This window comes from Pieris brassicae, chromosome 11 (genome assembly GCF_905147105.1).
Source record: "Pieris brassicae chromosome 11, ilPieBrab1.1, whole genome shotgun sequence".
Classification (NCBI taxonomy): domain Eukaryota; kingdom Metazoa; phylum Arthropoda; class Insecta; order Lepidoptera; family Pieridae; genus Pieris; species Pieris brassicae.
In genome coordinates this window covers 5891746-5914212 of record NC_059675.1, presented here as the reverse complement: position 1 = coordinate 5914212, position 22467 = coordinate 5891746, and the positions used below count along the sequence as shown (strand labels likewise).

Genomic DNA, 22467 nt, shown 5'->3' with positions numbered 1-22467 from the left:
GCTAATTATGGTCGCGAAACCACCTGTCCGCTATCATCACTGTACATAGGCCTTCGCATATACTTCCGCGCGTCTTAAGCCGGGACCCTCCCCCGCGGTGCTATTGGCCAGAGAACAGGGGTGCGCGCGCAATGGCCCTCCTCGCAGCCTGGTGTGAGACGACGAGACTCCGCGTAAGCTGGTCGTGGCAATGTGGACCCGCAAACAGTGTCGCCGCGACCACGCCGTCACATTCTCGTCACCGCACGCGATCCCGTGCAAACTACGAACACAAACTTAACTTTGTTAACTTATACGAGCTTATAAATATATATTTTCGTAGATGTATATTCAGTGTTAGTAGCTTTTAGTGATGTGCGATGGCTAAGCGGCGGGTCGTGCGTTGGTCTAGTTGGCAATTGCGACGGCTGGCTACTTGCGCATGGGCATGCGCCGTTCTTTTACCGCTTCTTACTGATGTCCACGCTGATGTGGATACATCAACTGGTCATGGAGACAACACACTTACCAATTCAGGTATTTTAAGATAGATTATTATTTGATATACGTATAAATAGAGTATGTATTTATATTTTCTTTGAAATAATAAATCCGTTATATTGCTCTGAACTCGACCACTTACATCACTTTTTTCTTTTTATTTTGGTTGTGCACTAGTCTTATGACTATAAGATTATACAGTTGTATAATATACTACTAGGCAACTACAGAAAGCAAAAATTATTTTTTGTCTCGTAATATATTATAAACAAGTGTGTTTTGAAGAGAACAATCCTAATTAAATAGTTTAATTAATATGTCTTAGCCGGGATCCGGAGGATTTTTTTCGAGTGACTTTCCATTTTTATTTAAGGTGTTATTTATTAAAAATCTCTATAGGATTCGATTTCTCAAACGATAACTTAAATAAAAGAAATAATTATGCTATATATTTTTTTAATTATAAGCTGAAATCTACAAACAATGTAAAAATATATAAGTTTAAATTACCTACGTTAAAGTAGAATCATTGTAATGCATATTTTAAGTACATATTTTGTAGTATGTTCCGCAAGGTATTTGACATTTCTTCACCAACATCACAAAACACCAACCACCTCATGGGCTTAATGACAAAACACAGTCGTTTTTTGTGTCATGATAACGTAGAAAAATATATATCTACCTTAATCGTCCCGTAAACAAACTGTTTTTTTTTAATTCTTATTATTTAAACCTTTCATTATCCTAATTTGAATATAGGAAAAACTATCCTTGTCTGGGGCACTAAACATTGATTGTCAGTTTAATAAATAAAAAAAAATGAAGGAAACAGACGCAGAAATGAGATTGTGACTTGATTAACGCTTATAGAGTTTGATAAGCTAGTTTCTAATTGCAATACTATTAAGAATTTTGGTTTCCAGAATTTAAATATTATATTTTAACTAGTTTGTAGGCACTCCGAGTTGCAGTAGGGCTGTTTCTACCCAAAATGGTATTAAGACAACGTATTCAGTTTTTATTTGTTTTAAGTTAATGCGTGAATTAATGTATTTAAAGTAAAAGAACTTGTTTCCTTTTTTTGTATTGGACACACTAATTTATTTTTGTCCGTCAATGCTCATGAACTGGTGATTTAGTTTCATACTTACAGTGGGTAAATGTTATGGCGCGTAATTTTATTAATTATGCTGCCATTATTAGGTAATTTAAGTATAAAGATTAAGATTAAAGATGAGCGATGGTCGCGAATGGAGATGTAGAGGAAGTCACATTCAAATGGTTGAGTTGCTTTTGTTAGTTTTAATACAGTTGTTAAATATTCGTAGTAAAAGTGTTACCTTATTATTAATTTTAAAATAAAATACAAATCGAACTCTTAAATAAATTGGTTAATATAGATATACTACTTATATCTAGTCCAGCCATAAATTCTGTTACAATCGAAAATGCAGTTAATGCCAGGTAATCCAAGTACTTGTTTTGTTACATAATTTGTGTAACTGTGTTAAATGTTACCACATAATACAAACAACAATATTGACATATTAAAACTAAACGAAAGAAAATTTAACATTTAAAAAAAAACCCTTTGTAGACAAGTATATTACAAATTTGAGGATTATATTCAAGATAAAAATGCTTGGAAACATGCTCCATAGGACAATCAAACTAGACAAAATAAACTTGTTGTTAATCTAGGTTTAGAATTGCTTTAATTTTTTTTAAGAAATCAACTTTGACCTAGCTCATAAGTGTATTTGCCTGCAACTAATAGATTTTACATTATTTCTGTTTGTCAATCTATAGTTGCAATATTTGTAAAAATGTGAGTACTATGTATTTAAATAATAATATAGTTATCTCCTACATTGTTTTTTAAAACACGATATTATTTAAGTTTAGTAGTTTTATATAATTATCAAATCAATTTATACAATATATTGTAAAAACAATCTTAAATATAAGTATGGAGGTTTTTTGCCGATTATTCTCCATATAAAACTACTTTTCGGAAGGGGCAACTAGAGTAATTTTTAAAAAATATGTTTAACTTGCAATTTAGACTTACAAAAGTGATGTTAGTAGTTATTTTACAATATGATAATAAAAATAGATAAGTAGCGATCCAACCAACACTTTATTAATTTTGCGAGTTTTAATGGTACATAGAAAAAAAAATCCAAACATATATTATTTCCACAGCCGTAGCCATGTATCACTTACGCCAGATTTGCCCGTTCGCCCCCAGTTATATAATTTTTTTTTAATGCTAGCTCGGTAAACCACTAGCCAACTCTGGTGACTATAATATATAAATTTTAAAATATTATATGTTATTTCAAAAGGGACAAAGGCATATGAGTCGTTACAATTCTTCTGACGATCCATTATCGGATTACTGGGCTGTGGCGGTTCCTATAACGTATATGGGTTTATTTTTTATCATAGATACGTCAGAGTCAAACGTTACATCTGTCTTCTGTTTTCATACATTATTTCTTACTGGTACACCAAACAAGGTTATTGCATAAAACAGGGGTCAAACAGGAGGATGTTAAGTGATGGACCATGGACCCACACTTTTCCAGAAGTCTCGCCACGCTGCCGGAAGAATTGGTACACTCTTTTCTTGAAGGATCCTAAGTTGTTAAAAAGTACTTCAGTGGGAAACTTCAACTTAGTGGTGGTTCGCGAAAAAAACGGATTTAAAAACGCTCCGTTGTGGAACGTCGATGTCGAGCATTAAATCACCTTGGCACTCTCTACATCAACAACATTTTTTTGCCGGTAGCACTACACAAGATGTATTTAGTTCGTCAATCATGAAAAGAATTTGAAAATATTTACTTTTGCGTATAATTGCAAATTACTAAGCACCGCAAACCAAACAGACGTACACAGTATGGCCGAAATTTTGATTATATTTACAAATAATGATAATATGATACGCATATGCAAACCTAAGAGTTGCATATGCGGAACATATTTAGGTGCAGACATAGTCATGCCAGTAATTTGCAACCCATAAATTACACGTTTAACTGAATTACGGGCGTTAAAAGCATTCCACTATTGCTGAATGTGAACCATTTTCATTTCCGTGAAACTCGCTTCCACTGATATGTAGGCATTCGGCATATCTACTCTAATGAGCTTTGAATCAATAAAATTTAATTAACGTATCCTTTGTAAAGTCTCTACAATCTCTATTGTTATAGGTAAGCCCTACTTATGAGTTATGTCAACTATATATGTATTTTGAATACAGTATCTTAGAATGAAATTGAATCGGTATGACAATGTAGTCAGCATTTAAAGCGATTCAAATGAAATGTGATAGTAAATGACTCTTTTAATAAGTTAAACAAGTTTTATTTTTAAAGCTCTTAGCATCGAGCTCTTTAAGTCTTATTGTTTAACCGGGCCCCGAACATAGGAACTTTATGTCGCGTGAGATTAGAGAAATAAGATATTTTGTTCGACAATTAATTATATATGAAATATAGTAATAGATAATTAGAACTCGATCCCAAGATAAAAAGGACTGTATAATTACTGTTATAGTGAACAAGCTAGAAGTAGCGTTTTCATCGAAAATAGATATTTGGTATGTAGTTTACATTATAACTAAACAGAAGTTGTTTATGTGATGCTGCGTATCTACGGATTGTTTTAATAGGACTTACACAAGTTAAACAAATAATATTTGCTACAAATTAGCGCATGGACACTCATGAAACAGATCTCACATAGCTGTTACTATGTATATCTGATTTTCACAATTCTTGACTGCGTATTTCTGAATTTGTTTCATACACACGCACAGTTATAAAGGCCTTTAAAAAAATATCAGTAACGGATTTAAATTTTCTTTTTTTGAACTTTTTTTAGTCTACGTAGTCTGTATATGCGAAAATTAGCATAAAATATGAATTTGATTTGAATTTCGATCGAATAACGAATTCACGAAGTACCACATTACATGCAATCTGAGATTGTTATTATTAAATTATTGTGTTTATATTAATGATCCATTTGAACGTAAGGGTTACTTTCCATTACTGTTGAACATAATATATACACGTGTAATAACTTGTTTGTGTCTGATTTCTATTCAAGTAAATATGTTCTAATAAACTTTTTTAAATGTATAGTTTATTATTATGGTGGATCACCCATAATTCGAAGCAATTTTCTTTTGGATTGGTTTAATTTTTATCAAATTTAGCGTTAGTAAAATTTAGATGTTTAAAATTAGTAAATTCCTTAGTAAAGTATCTAAATACATCTATTTAAGAGCTGATGCCACATAAATCCTTGTTTGTCTCCTTATATTTAAGAATTAATGATATATTACCCAATCTAAAACTCTATAAACGGTGAGCGACGCCTTTGTTGTAAGTATAACAGTTAGCTCTTTACAAAACTTCCTCAGCTGGGACTTTCCGCACCTAACTATGTAACAAATTAATCAAGATTTCACCTCGCACAGTATGAACTATGATTTCTAGTCGGGAACAATAGGTAGGAGGCGTAGCTGAATCAAACTTGTAGAAGTTAAATCACGTCGCTGCTACATTTAGAGAGACCTTTTGTTACGGAGCCAAGTAATGAAAGCTTTGATAATAATTTAGGAACAGCAGAAGTGTTAGCGGCTTAATAGTGAAAACAGGGTCCGAGCATTCCAACGAGAGGCGGGATCTATCGTCGCATGACAACCGCGCCCGCTCCAAACTAAAATAATTATCATCATTGTTCTCGAGTACGACGAACACTTTAATTGTTCATTTACATTTGCAACGATGATGCCAGTTCGGAACTATTTCGCTCAGCACTCATTTCACACCAGCCGGCTGGCCGCAGCGCGCGGTTCCTACATGGCTAATGGCCTGAAAAATGGAAATAAATTGCTGCATTTCTCGCCGTGATAGTCTATGCTATTGTTAAAAATATAATATAATCCTATTGTTTAAAATAGAATATAAATCAATTTATGTTTGTAGTTCGACGTAGTGTAAAATGCGTGATATAAAAAAAGTGACATCAAATAGGTAAACGAGTAGTTTATTAAAGTTTAATTATAAATTAGTAAAGTTATTCGGAAACGTTCAGCTAATATAATAAAGCCACTTCAAACCGCCGGAAATAAGCTATACAAGCATGTCGAGTGAATTTCCCGTATTGTAATGTTACCTTTATTGGAAGGGGCCGTGGTATGGCAAAATGAAATTACACAAGACATTCGTGGAGTCGTTCGACGGCATTAATTTATATCAAGAATTTGTAGAGATTTAGCTTGAGCCATGAGCGGAGAGTTCATCGCAGCCGGCGAGCGTTAACACTTATTAAGGGGGTGCATCCCTGCGACAGATGTAGGGGAGGACCCGCCATTTGCTTAATGTTAGAAATGGTTAAACTCGATTTAATAAAACTCAGACATTTTATTCTTAAGAATTTAAGAGTCAATTCGTTTTAAAGACAACAGAGGCATAGACAAAAAACCGTAAGCCGAAACGTGCTTCGAATACATCGCATCGGCTTGGATTTCTTATCGATGGCAATTGAGATAGGTACTTATGGCTTTTCGAGTGGATCGGCTTCGTTTAATTTGTTGTTTCAACGCGGAATTTTTATTAACGTTTCCCCTTACTTTATATTTTAAGAGAATGCAGATAGAATTCTAGGTGACATGATGCGAGCATTAAAGTATATCTCAGTAAATCTTGTAATATTTTATTAAACATGTTTTTACATAAATACATTTAGATTAGAGAATACTAATAATTAGAGAAAGTAAGATTTAATTTCATTGTCCTTATTGGTTTATTGTTTGTGTAACGTTAATATTTAAGATTACTGCAATTCTACCTACAGCATCAACAATTCTTACTCCATTAATTAATCTATTTGTAAATAGGATTTAAATCCGGGAAATTTAAACCCACGAAAGTCAATTGTATCTCTACATATCTAACGCTATCCATCTACATATCTAATTTATCCAGACTTTAAAAAAAAACAACATAAATCAAAATAAGATAATAATAGATAATGTTCTCAGTAACATATTATCCCACGTAACACGATGCGAGCTTTGGTCTAAACAGTATCTGCGTGGAATTATGTCGTTACATAAATTTTACTTGCAAATATAAGTAATTGCATTTTGTCCAAGTTAGCTTCGGGACGGGGTTCAGAAATTAATAGCAACACGCGTCGATCGGAAAACACAAGGGGAGATACTCAACAGATGCTTATCTACACTCTCCATGCCGATTTCGTCTCCCGTATGATTGTGGACTTGCTATACTTATAGAATTATCTTGACATTATGGTTAATGACTTGGTTGGTTTTAATGTTATGTAGTTTAAAAGCGTAAAATATTCACAATGAATAAGCCGTAAATGGGCATTTACTAAAAATTTACTAAAGTCTAAAAGTGGATGTATAGGTGTAGCGCTTTGATTCTTTACGGCTAAACCATGTGTCAGGAGCAAATCCCCTTTTTATCTATTCACAATTCGTTACCTTAAACATTTATATAAAACACAGGTTACATCAATTATTATGCAACGGGCTGTCTTATCGCTAACAAGTGATTTCTTAGGAACTAAGAACCCTACTAAGGAAATAATAAAAAAGTGCAAATGCATAACTAATTTAAGAAAAAACATAATTACAGTACAGTAACTGGAACTTCATCAACATCATATACAGAAATCTGGGGCTTAGACCTTAAAAGGTGACCACTGGTTTTTTTATTACTAAATGATTCACCGACAGGGGTTTGTAGTGTACTCATTCACTTGTTTCTAAATGGCCGGCAACGTACTCGCGAGCCCTCTGGCATTAAGAATGTCCATTGGCGGCGGGTATCACTTAACATCAGGTGAGCTTCCTGCCCGTTTGCCTGTTTTATAAAAAACTTTCGCTTATAAGTATGTAGTAATCAAGAATTCTGGTCACAAAAATATGATGTCTTGTAAGAAGACAATGTAAGTTGTTTATACTAAATAATTGTAAATTAATAAGATTTTATTTTAAGAAATTAACAATTTCTATAACACGTGTACAACAACAGAAGTAACCCGTGTGTGTAAATGTTAAATGTAATTAATAATCGATTTTAGCTTGTCAACCATAGAGTGTAGCTCACCCCTGCAAATCTTTAGCGATACCAAATGAGAGTCCCGGGGGATATTGCAACCGTGCCTTTTAATTTGGAAACTTAGGGGTGCACTGCCGTTATAAAAATATTTCCTTTATGAAACTTCGTTAAGAATTTACTTTTACATCTGGAAGAATATTAAGGGGATTTTTACGTATTAATATTTTATTTAATAATTTTGTGTTTCTTTTTACGCCACTTTAAAAAGAAGTGATGCTCATTGCGACGGAATCTATATGTATATATTCTTATAACAAGATTCGATTTAAATTTTCAGGTTTTTTCAAGTTTTTATATATTCAAAAATTTAGATTTGTTATCATTTTCGATACTTGTAAATTATAGAAGGTGCAATTAAGTGTAAATAATAATATTAAAAATATCAACAAAAACATTACTATTGTTTTATACGAAGGATTTTATAAAAATATAAAATTACTATTTCTTGAAGGAGTGAATATCATGTATTACCTTCAAGAGAGTGCTTATTCGAGATAAAGTCGTTTTAATACGTACATTTGTTTTAAGAATTTCATGTGATATCGTACTCTGTATATTATTTTATTTAGATTTATATTATATTATGACCGCCTCCATGGTTAACTGGTTAGAATATGGCATAAATGTCAGCCAGAGGTCCTGATTTTAAATCGTAAAGATTTTTACCAAAACATACACAGAAAATTTTAACAGGACAGATTTCTGTGTATGAAACATAGATTTAAAAAAAATAGGTATTTACTTATGTGAATTAATGTTTTACTACATCAAACCTAGGACCTTAGGCTTATATGTCACGTGCAAAGACTATTTTGTTACTACAATATATACCACATGCTTAAAACAGAAGCATTACAAAGAATATTAATGTTTAGGACTATTAGTATTATGTGAATTCCTTTTATAATAATCAAATTACATACTTGGAAATCTTTCTAATCTAATACTAAAAAATGCGGAAATTTACATTTTGCTCCACACCCCAGTAAAATTAGATCGGGAATGTGCATCAATAAACCAGCCGCAGGCAAACCTTGCGGCGTGACGGTGTCTCGTGGGGCCCTATTCCTCTTGTCGCCCCTGTTAATAACCATAACTACATTCGAATCAATATTTTATATTTAATTTATAAAAAAAATAAGAAGCAAATATATTAAAATATTCACATATTTTGAGTGATTCGGTCGTGGTCAGCGAGAGACTGTTCTTAATGTCTATAACATTTCGCTTTTGTTAAAGAAGTTTTATTTATATATTATATTCACGAAAACAATGTTATTTCAGCTGCATTGACAGCAGAGTTGCCTATCAACAATAACATACAATTTCTGACTATATATAATACAAATTGATTAATTTCTCTAGTTACAACTTTTAGAGTCTTAATACAAGTTAAGAAAACATTACTATTCTTGGGTTGCACAATTTATCGTACAAATTAGGTCCTTAATCTCTGTCATAATGGAAATAAGTAGAAAACCTCGGCATAATGTGAATTTGATACATGATATATTAGAGTATTCGGGCGTCGCATCGCCCGCAGTCACCACTGCTAGGTACATAATGATTGTTATTCGTTCCAAATGATGATTTATTACGGGATTAACGTACACATGGTCCATTTCGTGGGGAGATTGGCCTTATTTATGTTATAATATTATACGCTGAATCAGCAAGATATCGCCTTTGTTCAATATAAATGATTAGATTAAGTATTTAGGGTAACAGGCAAGCATCGTGATAAATATCTGCGTAAGTTCAATTATGCTCCTTTTATCATATATAACACCAGCATGGCTCAGTGTGACTTAATTTTATTTAATGTGAGCCAAAGTTCTTGAATTCGATACCTATTGGGTTCTAAAGTACAGATAGCATAACATATATACTTTTAATGTAAACTTTGTAAATATGTTCGAATACTGTAATACAAACCATATTTTTTAAAAATACATTCAATTTAAATATTTGCTTATCGTTTCACCGCAAGCAATCGGATTGTTGGAAACCGCACTCATTTTCTCTTCGTGAAAAATTTCGGAATTTACTTCAAAGCGTTTCTTGCAAAGAAGCTTCCGACTTAACCCACCAACCTCTGAAAAGAGCAAAATGCTTATAGGATTTCATTTACCATGCCCTCTGTTGCGTTTCTAGTTTAACCGGACAGTTTAATTTATGTAGAATAATATGATTTAGTAAAATAATTAAATATTTCAGAGTTTAAAGATGTAAGCTAGACTATAATATTATGTATTGTTAGAATCTACAGAAAATTTCTGGTAACACATAAGAATACTGCGCTGGTTTAGAAAAGGCATTCACATAATACAATAGTCCTAAACAATAATATTCTTTGTAATGCTTCTTTTTTAAGCATGTGGTATATATTGTAGTAACAAAATAGTCTTTGCACGTGACATATAAGCCTAAGGTCCTAGGTTTGATGTAGTGAAACATTAATTCACATAAGTAAATACCTAAGATTCTATTTTTTCTAGTATTTTGTGAATAAATAATGAACTTGTCAGGTTTTATTTTGTTCAGTTTATTTAGAGATTTCAAAACATCAATAGGTTTTAATGACGTTGCAATATTTATTATGTATATTCGTTAACTTAAGGCGCTTAGGTTACTGAACACGACGGAAAAGATTTGAGGACAATATACATATGATGATATATTTTCTATAATATGAATATTTTAATTTACTTTTACAATGCATAATAACTTGTATAGTGAGCGCTGTACGAAATATGATTATTTTATTAAGTTATTTTCTTATGTTGAAATTTACAACTACATTCATCAGGCTTATTTAACACAGAAAATTTTCCTATATGCATGGAAAATCGTACAGCTAACATAACTCGTCCACAACGACCATTGATTCGAAAGAAAGACACGTATAAAGTTCGGAAGACATGGTATCATAGAGCGATTTCTTTTACGACTTTGGTTTCAACTTCATAGCGATGAATTATGCAGAGGCGAGAGATCTCCAATGATAAAAGTCATAACGCCCAAGAGTACTCTAAAAATCGGCTTTGCAGCAGAATAGACTACGAGTTTCGTTAGAGATACGTTTTCGTCCAGGGCCAATAATGAACTAGTCCAAGATAGGCGCATACTTCACTTTTGAACTCATAAAATAACTTTGACGAAATGTTTAGCTGGATTAATAAGTATTAATTATTATGAAATAAGTATATAGCCTCTATATAAGGTTCGTCATATATCAAGTTAAGTTCAACGAGACTATTTATTTTAATCCATCTATTTATCTTCAATCGAATAAATCAAACATTTGTGATTAAAAAAAGAAAAAGTAGCTATTATTTTTAAAAATTTATACCTGAGTAGTAAACATTTGTATATTTTTATGCCCTGTGTACATAGCAGACGTTCCAGGTTCGCCTCAATAATGTGTATATAATATAAGAGCCGAGATTTCGTTAGCCACACAGTATCGTTAGAAAGGTTCGTATGGGTAGAATGTAGGCAGTAGCCAGACGAGCGGGGTGTATGCGCGCCCTGAATACCTAATTGACTAATATTAGTTCCTGCGGGAAACTTCCTTAGAGGTGAGTACAAAACTTAAGACAAAGAACACGTTAAAGCTTACATCTTTTAACTTTTGAAATAAAACTTAAACGATTTAGGGCAGATTCTACGATCGTAATTGATAGGGTCTTAATTATTAATAGAGAATTATTTCTTATATCTGCTACCGATTAGGAAATACATATTTTGATTGTGAGTAATTACATATTTCATTTCTTTTCATTCTCAATTCTGAAGTACATTAGGTACAATTTTATATTATATGATTCGCATGAAGCTGGGTTTGCAAGTGCAGACGGAAGAGTAGTTGAAGAAGCTCAAGTTGGAAACGAAATTCCATTAGCGTAATTGGTAGCAAGCGAAGTGACCGAGCCTGCGACGTTCGTTACTTTCCGACCAATCATACTCGTGACATACTACTTTTGCCAATACTCAGGTACTGTTACACTAATCTTAAACTTCTTTTAATTTACAACATAGAAGAGCAAGGTTATGTACATAAATGTAAAGAAACATTGGTTCATTTTAAGACGCATTCTGAATACAGCTTACTTTGTTATGCTAATCTTTATAATTCTTTAGGCGGAACAACTTTTTGCCAAGTTACTTTTTTGAAAGAATCTTGTAATTTTGTTGTAATTTGCGGTGGATTCCGGTGAAGTTTGTAGCGGTATTTGTAATATTTTTCGTGCGTGTTAACTTCAGATTGGCCTTATTCAAGTTACGTCTGGACTGCAGCAGATTATGTATTTGTAGACAGTCAGGTGGTAAAACTTTAATATGGATGACGCTTGATAGGTTTGAGAATCTTGTCTTGTTCAAATTAACGAAGAAAACTTTACGCTAAAGTCCATCTACCTGAAAACACAAAGTAAACTCGGTTCGTAACTTATCCATTAAGTTAAGTAGGATCTGTAGACAGCACAGAACAGTACAATCTAGGTTCTTTGCTACTGAATTCAGAGAGTTAAACTTATCATAGGACGTTAGATTGATACGGGTTTGTTTCTATGTTAGAAGTAGATTGAAAATGCGGAGGGATTTTTCATTTTATTTTGATCAATGCAATTTATCATGTAGTCACGGTGAAAAGAATGTGATTTTGCAACAGCGGCGTGCCGCGCCAAAACGACGAGTCACCCTTCTCCATTATGCGACAATAACAAACGGCTCGATCACGCGGAACATTTTCCAACTGTTCACATATTCGAGCATCACTAGTACAACACTTACGTTACCTCAACTTACTTTATTGATGTAAAGCACTTAGATGGAAAGTACGGACCGCTTTTGTATAATTATACGGGTTATTCGAGTAGGGTTTAACCGGTGAACAGATATACTTTTTATTGCAGGTTGAGCCAAATAAACAATGCACAACTACTTATATTAAGGTTATTTTATGATGGAAGATTAAGGACAACCTGACTGGGATTGCCACAAGGCAATCACGGTAAATTTTCCACGAAATCTTCATTAATTTGAGAAACTTCCAAGAATTTCCTTTTGACTTGGGACTCGAAAATGAAAAATTATTTCCTAAATTTTTACTTCACTTAAAATCTGCACAACCTTGTAGTCGACGACCGCTTTATTATTTATGACAAGGAACACGAAACTCATCTCGAGTTATAAACTTCTTGGAATTTCTCCTGAAGTAATACAGAGCTATTATTATGATGTCCCCACAAAAAATATTCCCGACGTCGTGGAGTAAGGGTCGCACGGGGGACGCGGCTCGCCCGATGTCATTTGAAAACTGAACTTCACAAAGGGTCCTCTTCTCTTGAGCTTGTTCCAAAGTTGCCACAACGTACTCAGCAGAACCTAGGCGGAAGCTTTCTTCTTAAAAATATATTTATAATCATCATTTGTTGATTGAAGGCGATGCAATAATTACCTTAAATCCATTCATTTAATTTAGCTACAAGAGATTCAAAAATATGTTTAATATCTTGATGAAGGTCTTGATAGCCTTTAGCAAGAAGTTTCTGCGTACTATTTCATGATATTTTAGAAATACAGAAAGCAAAGTTTGCGATATTGTAGGGCTTTTAAATAAACTGAATTGCAAAAAATATAGATGTATATATATATTTTTAAATTTTTAGTATTATTTTCGAAATGAAAAATACTAGGCTAAAAGAAAATATCTTTTTTTATAAATTGTGAAAGATAATTGTTTGAAGAAATTATAGTCAATATAAATTATTAGATACATCCAAACTTGATTTTATTATGTTCCAAGTGGTACACGAAGATTGAGCGATGGCTTACAGCAGCACTTTTACAAGAATTATAAAGGTTTTTATGAAAACTCTTAACCGCAACAATTGAGGGATGAGGGTTGTTTTACTAACTTTTTGTGGATCGGCCGGTTCTTTGCAATATTTAGAAAATTCAATTATTAACAACAGCATAAATACAAAAACATTGTTAATATCAATACTTAAGTTTGAGAATGTTTTTCTTGTTACCAGCCAATCTGTTACGCAACATCCCTACACATTTCTACAAGCCTACATAATACATATGTCTTAAATGGGCTGCGACAATAAGAAAAGTTTTTCTGATGTTTTCTTCCAAACCACTTAACAAGCTTGGCGCACGTAGACATGTTTGTGCCTTACTTGCATTATGACACCATGCTATAAGATTTAGAGGGGACAAAGTGAGGAGACACCGCGGCGCCACCTTCGTCGCCCTGTCATAACACGTGAACAATGTAGAACATTTATTTTAAAAATGTGTTTGAAAAAACACGTACGCTTTATTTAGCGTTATTATGTGAAAATAAACATTCTAATATGTGACACGGGGAAACACATTTGGCTAATACGTTTAGGTATAATTATCTTATCAGTCTGAAGGGAAAGTTGTTATCCCGGATAATGAACTCAGATCTAGTGTGTAGTGATGTGTGTGTGGACTCAGTTTACACACTTAAACGCTCTTATATTCTGCTGTGCGTCTTAGGTCCTGGCTACGTAGCCAGCCTAGGTCCGTCTAGACTCAGATCTATCGAGATTATATAAGAAATGACTGTGCGAAATCTGGACGAAATCAATGATTTCTAAAAATAGTTGTACTTATAACATTTAAGTACCTGAATTAATTTATATATATCTTTGAACAATTGCTACATTTATATCGTTCCTATAGTTTCCGTAGGTTCTAATCCCGGCAAAACAATAACTTTAGGAGCTTATACTACTTGCGGAAGGCTAATTACCTATATCTGCCGAATTTAGTAATAATAAAATATAAAGAACTATATTACTATGCTTTTTTTTCTTAAGCATTAATTTTTTTATTCATAGAGCACATAAAATGTAGAAATGGTGTATTATTTATGTTTTATTTAACTCAAACGTAATTTTCATTATTTTAACAACAGCCGTGTCTTAATTTTCTTGGAAAAGTACCGCATTCCAGCTTATTACCGTTGAGACCGCCTTTTGTCGTGAGTTGTCACAAAGTTAACTTTTGCTGCGCGATGTTTTCTTTATTTACAACACGACTGTATGATAATAATGTTGTTAGCGTCAACAGGAAAAGAAATAATGTGGACTCTTTAATAAATTGGCAAGATCTAACTACGTCATATATGTATTTATACTATAATCTGAATTTGCATGTACATGATTATTGATGATTAAGTAGTTTAATTCTTTTAGGGTATTGCGTGATAAAAGTTAATACTAATTGTATCAATTTACTAATTATATCAGGCATCATTGATAAACAAGAAATGCCGATTGGATCGGTTTCACTTGTCGGATAGGTTTACTGGGGGAAAGTGAATGAAACTAAGTAGGTGTAATTGTAGTCTATATTTTGGCGATTTTATTTATGGAGTGAGTACTCGATTGTCTGGATTACTAGTACACATGCAACAGTTAGAGACTTTATTATGAATCTTTCCCTATAATGGCCTACATAATAGCAGAGAAGCCAAGAAGCTCCCAGCAGGGGATGCTTCAGGATAGCGTAATATACGCTAACGGGCCCGGACAAGACAAATGTGTTTTCCCGGCTGCTATTAGACGCAGCGTGCGCTATCCAGGGCTCATTTTCCAACCCCTGAATCAAGATTAAAATCAATACCTTATTATAGGCTCTTAAAATTATTAGCTTATATCCATTATAAGAAGATAACACCTGTTGTTGTTGATTTAATGCGATATTAAGATATCTTGAGAGAAAAGCATCCCTTTCAGGTTTAATGACATTATGTTTTGCGGTCGTGTGTGTGTTTTTTTAATATTTTGCCATGGTTGTATCAATACAAAATAACCAGGTAATTAATTGGAAAAAATACATAACTTGCAAGCATTATTTAATAAGAAGTCATATTTAATTTTGGATGGACTGGATTCTGCATGCGAGAAAAGGAATGCTAATGTTCAATCACATATTCGATTTAATAATATAAAGACAAGGAATGGAATTCACGTCGTAGCTAGTTAGCAGTGCAAACGGGTCCGTAGCCGGCGTTCGCGCAAATTGAATTTGTTGTGAGCTGCCGCCTGACGAGCGTCACGCGCCCACTGCGCAAAGATGCCACATTTCCTGTCATGTCTAGAAATATATAAATAAGTAATATCGAGTATATAGAGAATGTAAATTTACCTACAGTACGATGGATAAAATTCCCGTAGTGGAATTGTACTTTTGATAATACCAACAAAAACCAATATATGAATTATAAATCACCCAAAAGCTCGAAGCTTGTTCTAACGGATTGTACATTGAATGAAGGTAGATATGTTAACAAGCTTAATAAGCGACCCACCTAATCGATATGTGGTGTAGCTGTGGGACTTGGCACCGCGCCGAGCACACTAAACGCTACCTCGATTTAATCAACGTACTGAAATTTGTTTAATAATGTGACATGATATAACAAAGTTTTACATGAAATCAAAAGTCACATGTTACGATTTTATGGTGACTTGCATTTTATCGAGTGTTAGAGAGATTAATGGGGACTCGCGAGCGGCAATTACACGCGCAATGTGGCGGCGTCATGGCTTGCCGTTAGTGCGTTTAGCGGAATGACGGGCCTCAAATGTTCCATGTCTTTACAACATTTTTAAATACACTGAAAATAAAATCGTTATTAGAAATTGTATATGACGTTTTATTGAATTTTTCTATTCTGGTTTGATTGTATATGGTATAATTGTTTTTAATCAAATATTCTATGTCGATGAAATTGAATACTTAACTCATAGTGTTCTCAATATTGAATACGAGTATTTAAATTGGTTAGAAAGGAGAGTAGAAGCAGAAAAATATGTTTTATGATCTGTCATAAACTAAATACAGTGATAAGTTACGCTAAGTACATCAGCGTGACAAGATTGATTAATCTACAGAAATCACCACTCCTGTTGAGATAGTGCCTTACAAATTATTTAAATATATGAAACACGAATCGTATAAAATATTTTTCCACTTTCGTGTCGACATTTTATGCAAATTGATATGATTTTCATCTAGTTGCCATGTTCTCATACAAATGAAATATTCAAAATGGTTTTATGCTCCTTAATTATCTATGTTTGTACGACGACACAAAGTTTTCATATGTTGTTTAAAATTCATTTTGGTTCTGCTCAGCATGAATCCTAAACAGTTATGCTTTTGAAAATTTGTTGATATAGGATATTATAACTTTAGACTTACCATTTGGTTGCCAATTTTGTTTCATCGGTTATATTTTGGCCTAGCTTCCATTTTCTCAGTTAGCCTAAGGTTTAGTCTAAGTGTTTAACTTTCAATCCTGAGGTCGTGCTTTAACTATTATAATTTAGTTTCCTAGTATAATTTTTCTTTCTATATACGCCTTAGGAAAGTACCATGGTGCGTGCCTTCGCTCAAAACCTAAAAAAATGTTATCAGATTAAAGGGAAGGACCTATTTACAAATATGGCTCAACTGTATACCTATAAACCAAAAACGGAGTGCTACGCTGTGGGTGATGTAATATCGATGCTACGCGCATCGTAGCTTAGCCGTAGCACGTGCGAGGTTCAGAGTGGATGCGGCGCGACGCGTCAGCTGTGCGTTGCAATTACACTCCAAATGACGTACTACTAGTAATTTAGTTTCCCAGCCTTTAGCCGCTGTAACCATTTAGATGAGCGCCTGCCGTGTCACTTTACATAACTTGCGCATAGAGAATTTATATGACCTTTCCAATAACTATTTCAGTGTGCGTACCACAAAAATTATATAAACATTTATAGCTATATTCGCAGTCGCTCATGAATGTACTTATTTGTAACTAATAAATAGTTTCATTCCTATCATCAACATAAATAGCTCAAGGTCATGTATTTTTTGTATTGAAATTCCAATGAAAATAGTATTTAAACATTTGAATAAAATCCTATGCACAAGTGCACTTCATTCAATCCCCTTCAATAAGTGCCTCATTCAATCCTAAACATACGGTTACCAAATCCGCTAAGAGGCCCATCTTGCTCGGACGTGACCGAGTCGAAAAGAATTTGTCCTACTAAAGCCGCAGCTTTTTTACACATCCGATTGACCAGATATAGATAGTGTCCTTTTCAGACAAATTGCTTGTAAATCCCTAAGTTTTCTTGGAGCTGCGTCACTTTTACGGTTATATTTTTGTTTGTTTTCATGACACCTCTTGAATGTCCAATAAATGTTTCATCAATAATGATCTCTTTAGTCCTGCTCAAAATTCATAATATGATATAAAATTGCTTTTGATGCAGTAGAATCACAAAGCTAGAGTAAAAGAAATCATTATAGAGTGTGAAGCGACGGCGCCGCAGGCTTGCGGCAGGTGCGGAGATGTTTCGTGATTTAATTTGGGACTTAGGGACCTGCTCTATTGAATCTTTTCACCGCTTTCGCGTATCTCGAACATTCGTTACGCGTTTACTATTTAAATAAAAATCATTACATTACATACATTTCATTGAGTTGAATCAAAACGATATTTTATTATCGAATTCCAAACAAACATTAATATGAAATACATGCGGTTACGATTCATTCTACAAATTGCTGATCAAATATCGCGATTCAGGAAACTGTTTTATTTCACGACAAATGGTTTTCGAAATAACAAAATAACCACAGTAAAGCATCCAGACACTGAACAAACGCACAAAAACAAAATCACGCATGGTTGAGCGCGCCGCGATCCACCGGAAAAATGAATGGTTATTTTGCAATAATTGCGAACCCGAACCGGACGTACTATGCAAAGCTACGCCGGAATCAAAACGATTCGTTGATAGACACGATAATTATTTGCAGTTATGTTTAGCGTTACCGACGCTTAAACTTTATTGCACTTCTGCAATATACTGCCCTAGTATTCATAAAAGAAGGCATTAAGTTCCTTTAAAGATTTTTGCGTAGGTACATAGGTGGGAATAGCGAAGGCATCTCTAGCCCACGCGGCGCGGAGCGAATATCAAATAGTTTCGAACCCGAGCTTTGGCTAATATTGTGCTGAGTCACATACCTCTGGCTAATGCCCTCTTTTATTGTTTTATTTCCTGCGCACGTTACTGACTTTTTAATTAACGTAGTTAGAATTACAATGATTTAATAAAATTGTTGAACATAAAACACTTTTAATTAAAATACGAAGTAGGATGATAGGAGAGTATTATAAAAATATATGTTATTTATATAATTTCTTGCGACTGTGTGGTTAGCATCACACCCAGGCTTGAGTTTGGTTTGAGTTTGCGCTTGCGTCGCTCAACGAATAAGTATCGCAATACAGCGAGGAAATGCTGTCACATGGACCAAACTTTTCATATTTGTTTTTATCTTCTTTTTATTTATTTTAAATATTTTTTTAATAACTAAGTAGGTTAAAAAATTTAAAATACTCTATTTTTTATTATTATGATAAACTTATAATTGTTATTAGTAGTATTATATAATATTTATTTTGCAAGATAAAGCTATTAATTTCATCACTATTTTCACGTTTTTCTCAATAATAAAAGAAAGCTGTCTTTCTTGCAGCCTAATTATGACAAAATAATAATTATATGATGTGTTATTTATTAGCAGTTTTATGTTTTTGTAAATGAATTTAAAGATTGAATATTAACTCTTAAGATATGCCTTTTATTGTCAATAAAAAAAAAATGTAAATTGCAATGCAACAAAGCAACTACATAAATGCACCATGATTAATTTGAAACACCGTAAAGCTATTATATATATAAAACACGAATGATTATTTGATGTATATAGATATCTTCAATATAGAATAGATTGTCTGCCGTTGAATATTTATTACCGTATTATTAGTACCATTGCAATATTGTATTTGCTTGAATTGCATTTAATGTGATTTGATATATGATAGAGTGATTTGTTATGATATTCAAATGACGATCCACATATATGTCACAAATATTGGTTTAATAGACCATTATACATTTGCTTAAAAGCAATTTACAGTAATGAGGAATACATTAAAATCACTTCCTATTCTATATAATCTGTTTTATTCATAGAACAAATTGGAATACCAAACCTTTCAGATTTTGTTATAGGTAGAGTAGATTCAATAAATAGAATTAACACAAACATAACAACGTCCTTTTACAATGAAAATAATAATGCAAACATCCATACTAATGTAAACATTCCTGTAAATAAAAATAAATGTAAAAATTCCATACTATATAATTATTGCAGTAATTTTAAAATAAGAAACCACATAGCATAACAATAATAATGGCTATAATTTATTTATTAGTTAATGATATTCTGTATGTGTACATTTGCTATATATAGCCCATCACAGCAATCTTAATCTAAAGTAAAAAATAAACAGACGTTAATGTTAAGCATGAAACCATGCGTTAATACCTAAGAGAATACTGTGCGAGTTACTTTTCGCTTCTTTATCCCACCGTTGAAATCGTACTTCTTTGTGAGTAATCCCTCCACGTCCCAGCCATGTCGCCGACGAAGATAGAGCACGATCTTCACAAATAATGTCACATGCGATTCGTTTCAAGCTACGTGACTCGCATCGGCGGCCGCGCCATGCATAATGGGGTAAATATGCTGCGGTTATGCCCACACATGGCCCTCGAATTAAGTGAAAGCTATTTACTGCACGCTGCTAACTTTCCACACTCGCTGCTTTATTAATTAGATTACCTTGGCTCAAGATGATTTTTATTAGTCACTCGTCACTTTCATAATGTAAAGGACGATATGTATTTTGGACGAACTTGTCAGTTTAAATTTCTACATAACTTGTGTAGTTTAATATTTTTTTATTTGTTGTCTAACTATGAAGGGACGCGAACCATACAAAAATAAATATGAATACGTGAAGTGTCTTATGGTGAATACGTGAAAATTCGCAATTTGGAAAAGATTTAAAGTAAAATGAATAATTTAAGATAAAATGGCATTTCATTCCAGATAAGGTGTAGCACGACCCACGTCTAGAACCATCCAACTCGTAACGAGCCGCCCGAAGCGAGGTGATACAAAATCATCAATCTTGCCTGAGATTGTACTATTAAATGCCTCTTCGCTCCTTTCCTTCGAATCCGAGACCAGAAACAAATGTAAAAAGTTGTGTGATAAGTTCAATTTGAATTTGTAAAGCCCCTTTCAGCGTTTCTCGCCTGTTTATCTCGGTGAGGAAGGAGCAGAAAATACAAAAGTAAGAGATAGGAAATGAAGAGGCGGAAAAAAGTGTCGGGTGTGGAACAAACGCGGAAAAGTTGGCGTTATCCGAGAGACAAGTTAAATCGCAATTTATTAGGGCGTACTAGTGAGCTTAGCGCCGACACGGGACGTTTCGTATCGCTGCCACAGATCGCTCAACTCACTCGTTCACGCAATGCATATTGCCGCACTTTGACGTATTGCCGCCTCACTTGATTCATTACAGAAATACTTGGACGTTTAAAGATCATGTTTTAGAAATTTTACTTTTACAATTTATATACATTTCAATAATTTAAGATACATGCAGTGTTGAGTTATATTACAACGCAACCTTTAAGCTAGTTTAGAGGAAGATTAAAAAAAAATAATGTAATGTTTTATATAACAATGATACCGATAACGTAATTATATCGTGATATATGCAATAAAAAACGTGCAGTTATCGTAATAGGAAATTCATTGCATCCTTCATAATTGCGGCTGAAACAAATCAGATTTGCTATCGTCTGCATATTCCATTATCTGTAGGATCGTGCTATCCCGCCCATAAATATTCATAGGATTCGAGTACTATATCAGCATCACCATATCAATAGCTGTATCCACTTTATTGAATCCATATGTAGAATTTATCACATTTTTTGACAATTACCTTGGTAAAATATTCATTCATAACTTTTTTTTAAACACAATCGTACAGTTTAATAGTAATAACTAAGCTATTATTTTTCTTTTGTAGTTTATATGTATAAGAAATGAACAAAACATAGATTGATTCTAATAAAACAATTTTATTAATTTAAAAAAGGTCAATTTTCCTTTACATCCTTAATAAAATTATAAAATACAAATTGTGGATCAATTTCTTTAAAAAGTTTTCATTGAAGATAAAGTTGGTCCATTAGTGTTTTATTGTGTTAGTCAATACTACAATACACTGAAGACAAAGTTGATTCTATATTTACCTAATTGAGATCTGCTTCACTCTGATGCTACTTCCACTTGGAAGCTTCGACAGCAAACTTTTTAATTAGTCTGCGAGGACAAACAAGCTCTTCGCTGAATCAATATCTGTATATAATTTGGGTTTCCAGAAAATGTATTAATGGTAAACAAATTACAAGCAATGGTAAATTTATTTGTTGTGTTAGTTGACCATAATAAGTTAATTGGAATTTGTATTGGAACTTTCTATTTAGTTTCGAGTTAGTTTGGAACACGCTAACCTCCGACAGGCATGAAGCAAACAGACTTCTGCGTTTGTGATGTTATTTTATTTTCGAATAATCGGCCTAAAAAACCAATTGCACTTTCGGATCAAAGGCAATTATTGATTCACATTTTGTATGTAAAGCAAGATTTTTGATTTTTTAAGATGGGTAACATTCGACAAATTGCTTTAAATAAAAAAAATTAAACAGACACTTTATAATATAATATTCTTAGCGGTCAGTCTTTATTATATATGTTGAATGTACTCAGCTGTGTGGACACGGTCATATCCTTTTATTAAATGGTCAAATTCCTTGTTCAGTCTCTA

The 22467-nt window shown here is 33.2% G+C and overlaps 1 protein-coding gene across 1 annotated transcript in view; it reads left to right on the top strand.

The window, feature by feature from the left end:
• The first annotated feature begins 222 nt into the window (after positions 1–222).
• The window catches only part of LOC123716211 (lachesin-like), a 55696-nt gene continuing 33451 nt past the window's right edge, over positions 223–22467 (top strand). Inside the window, exon 1 of the mRNA XM_045671839.1 lies at positions 223–516. Coding sequence (XP_045527795.1) covers positions 360–516 — 157 coding nt within the window. The 5' untranslated portion in view covers positions 223–359. The remainder of the gene's footprint in view (positions 517–22467) is intronic.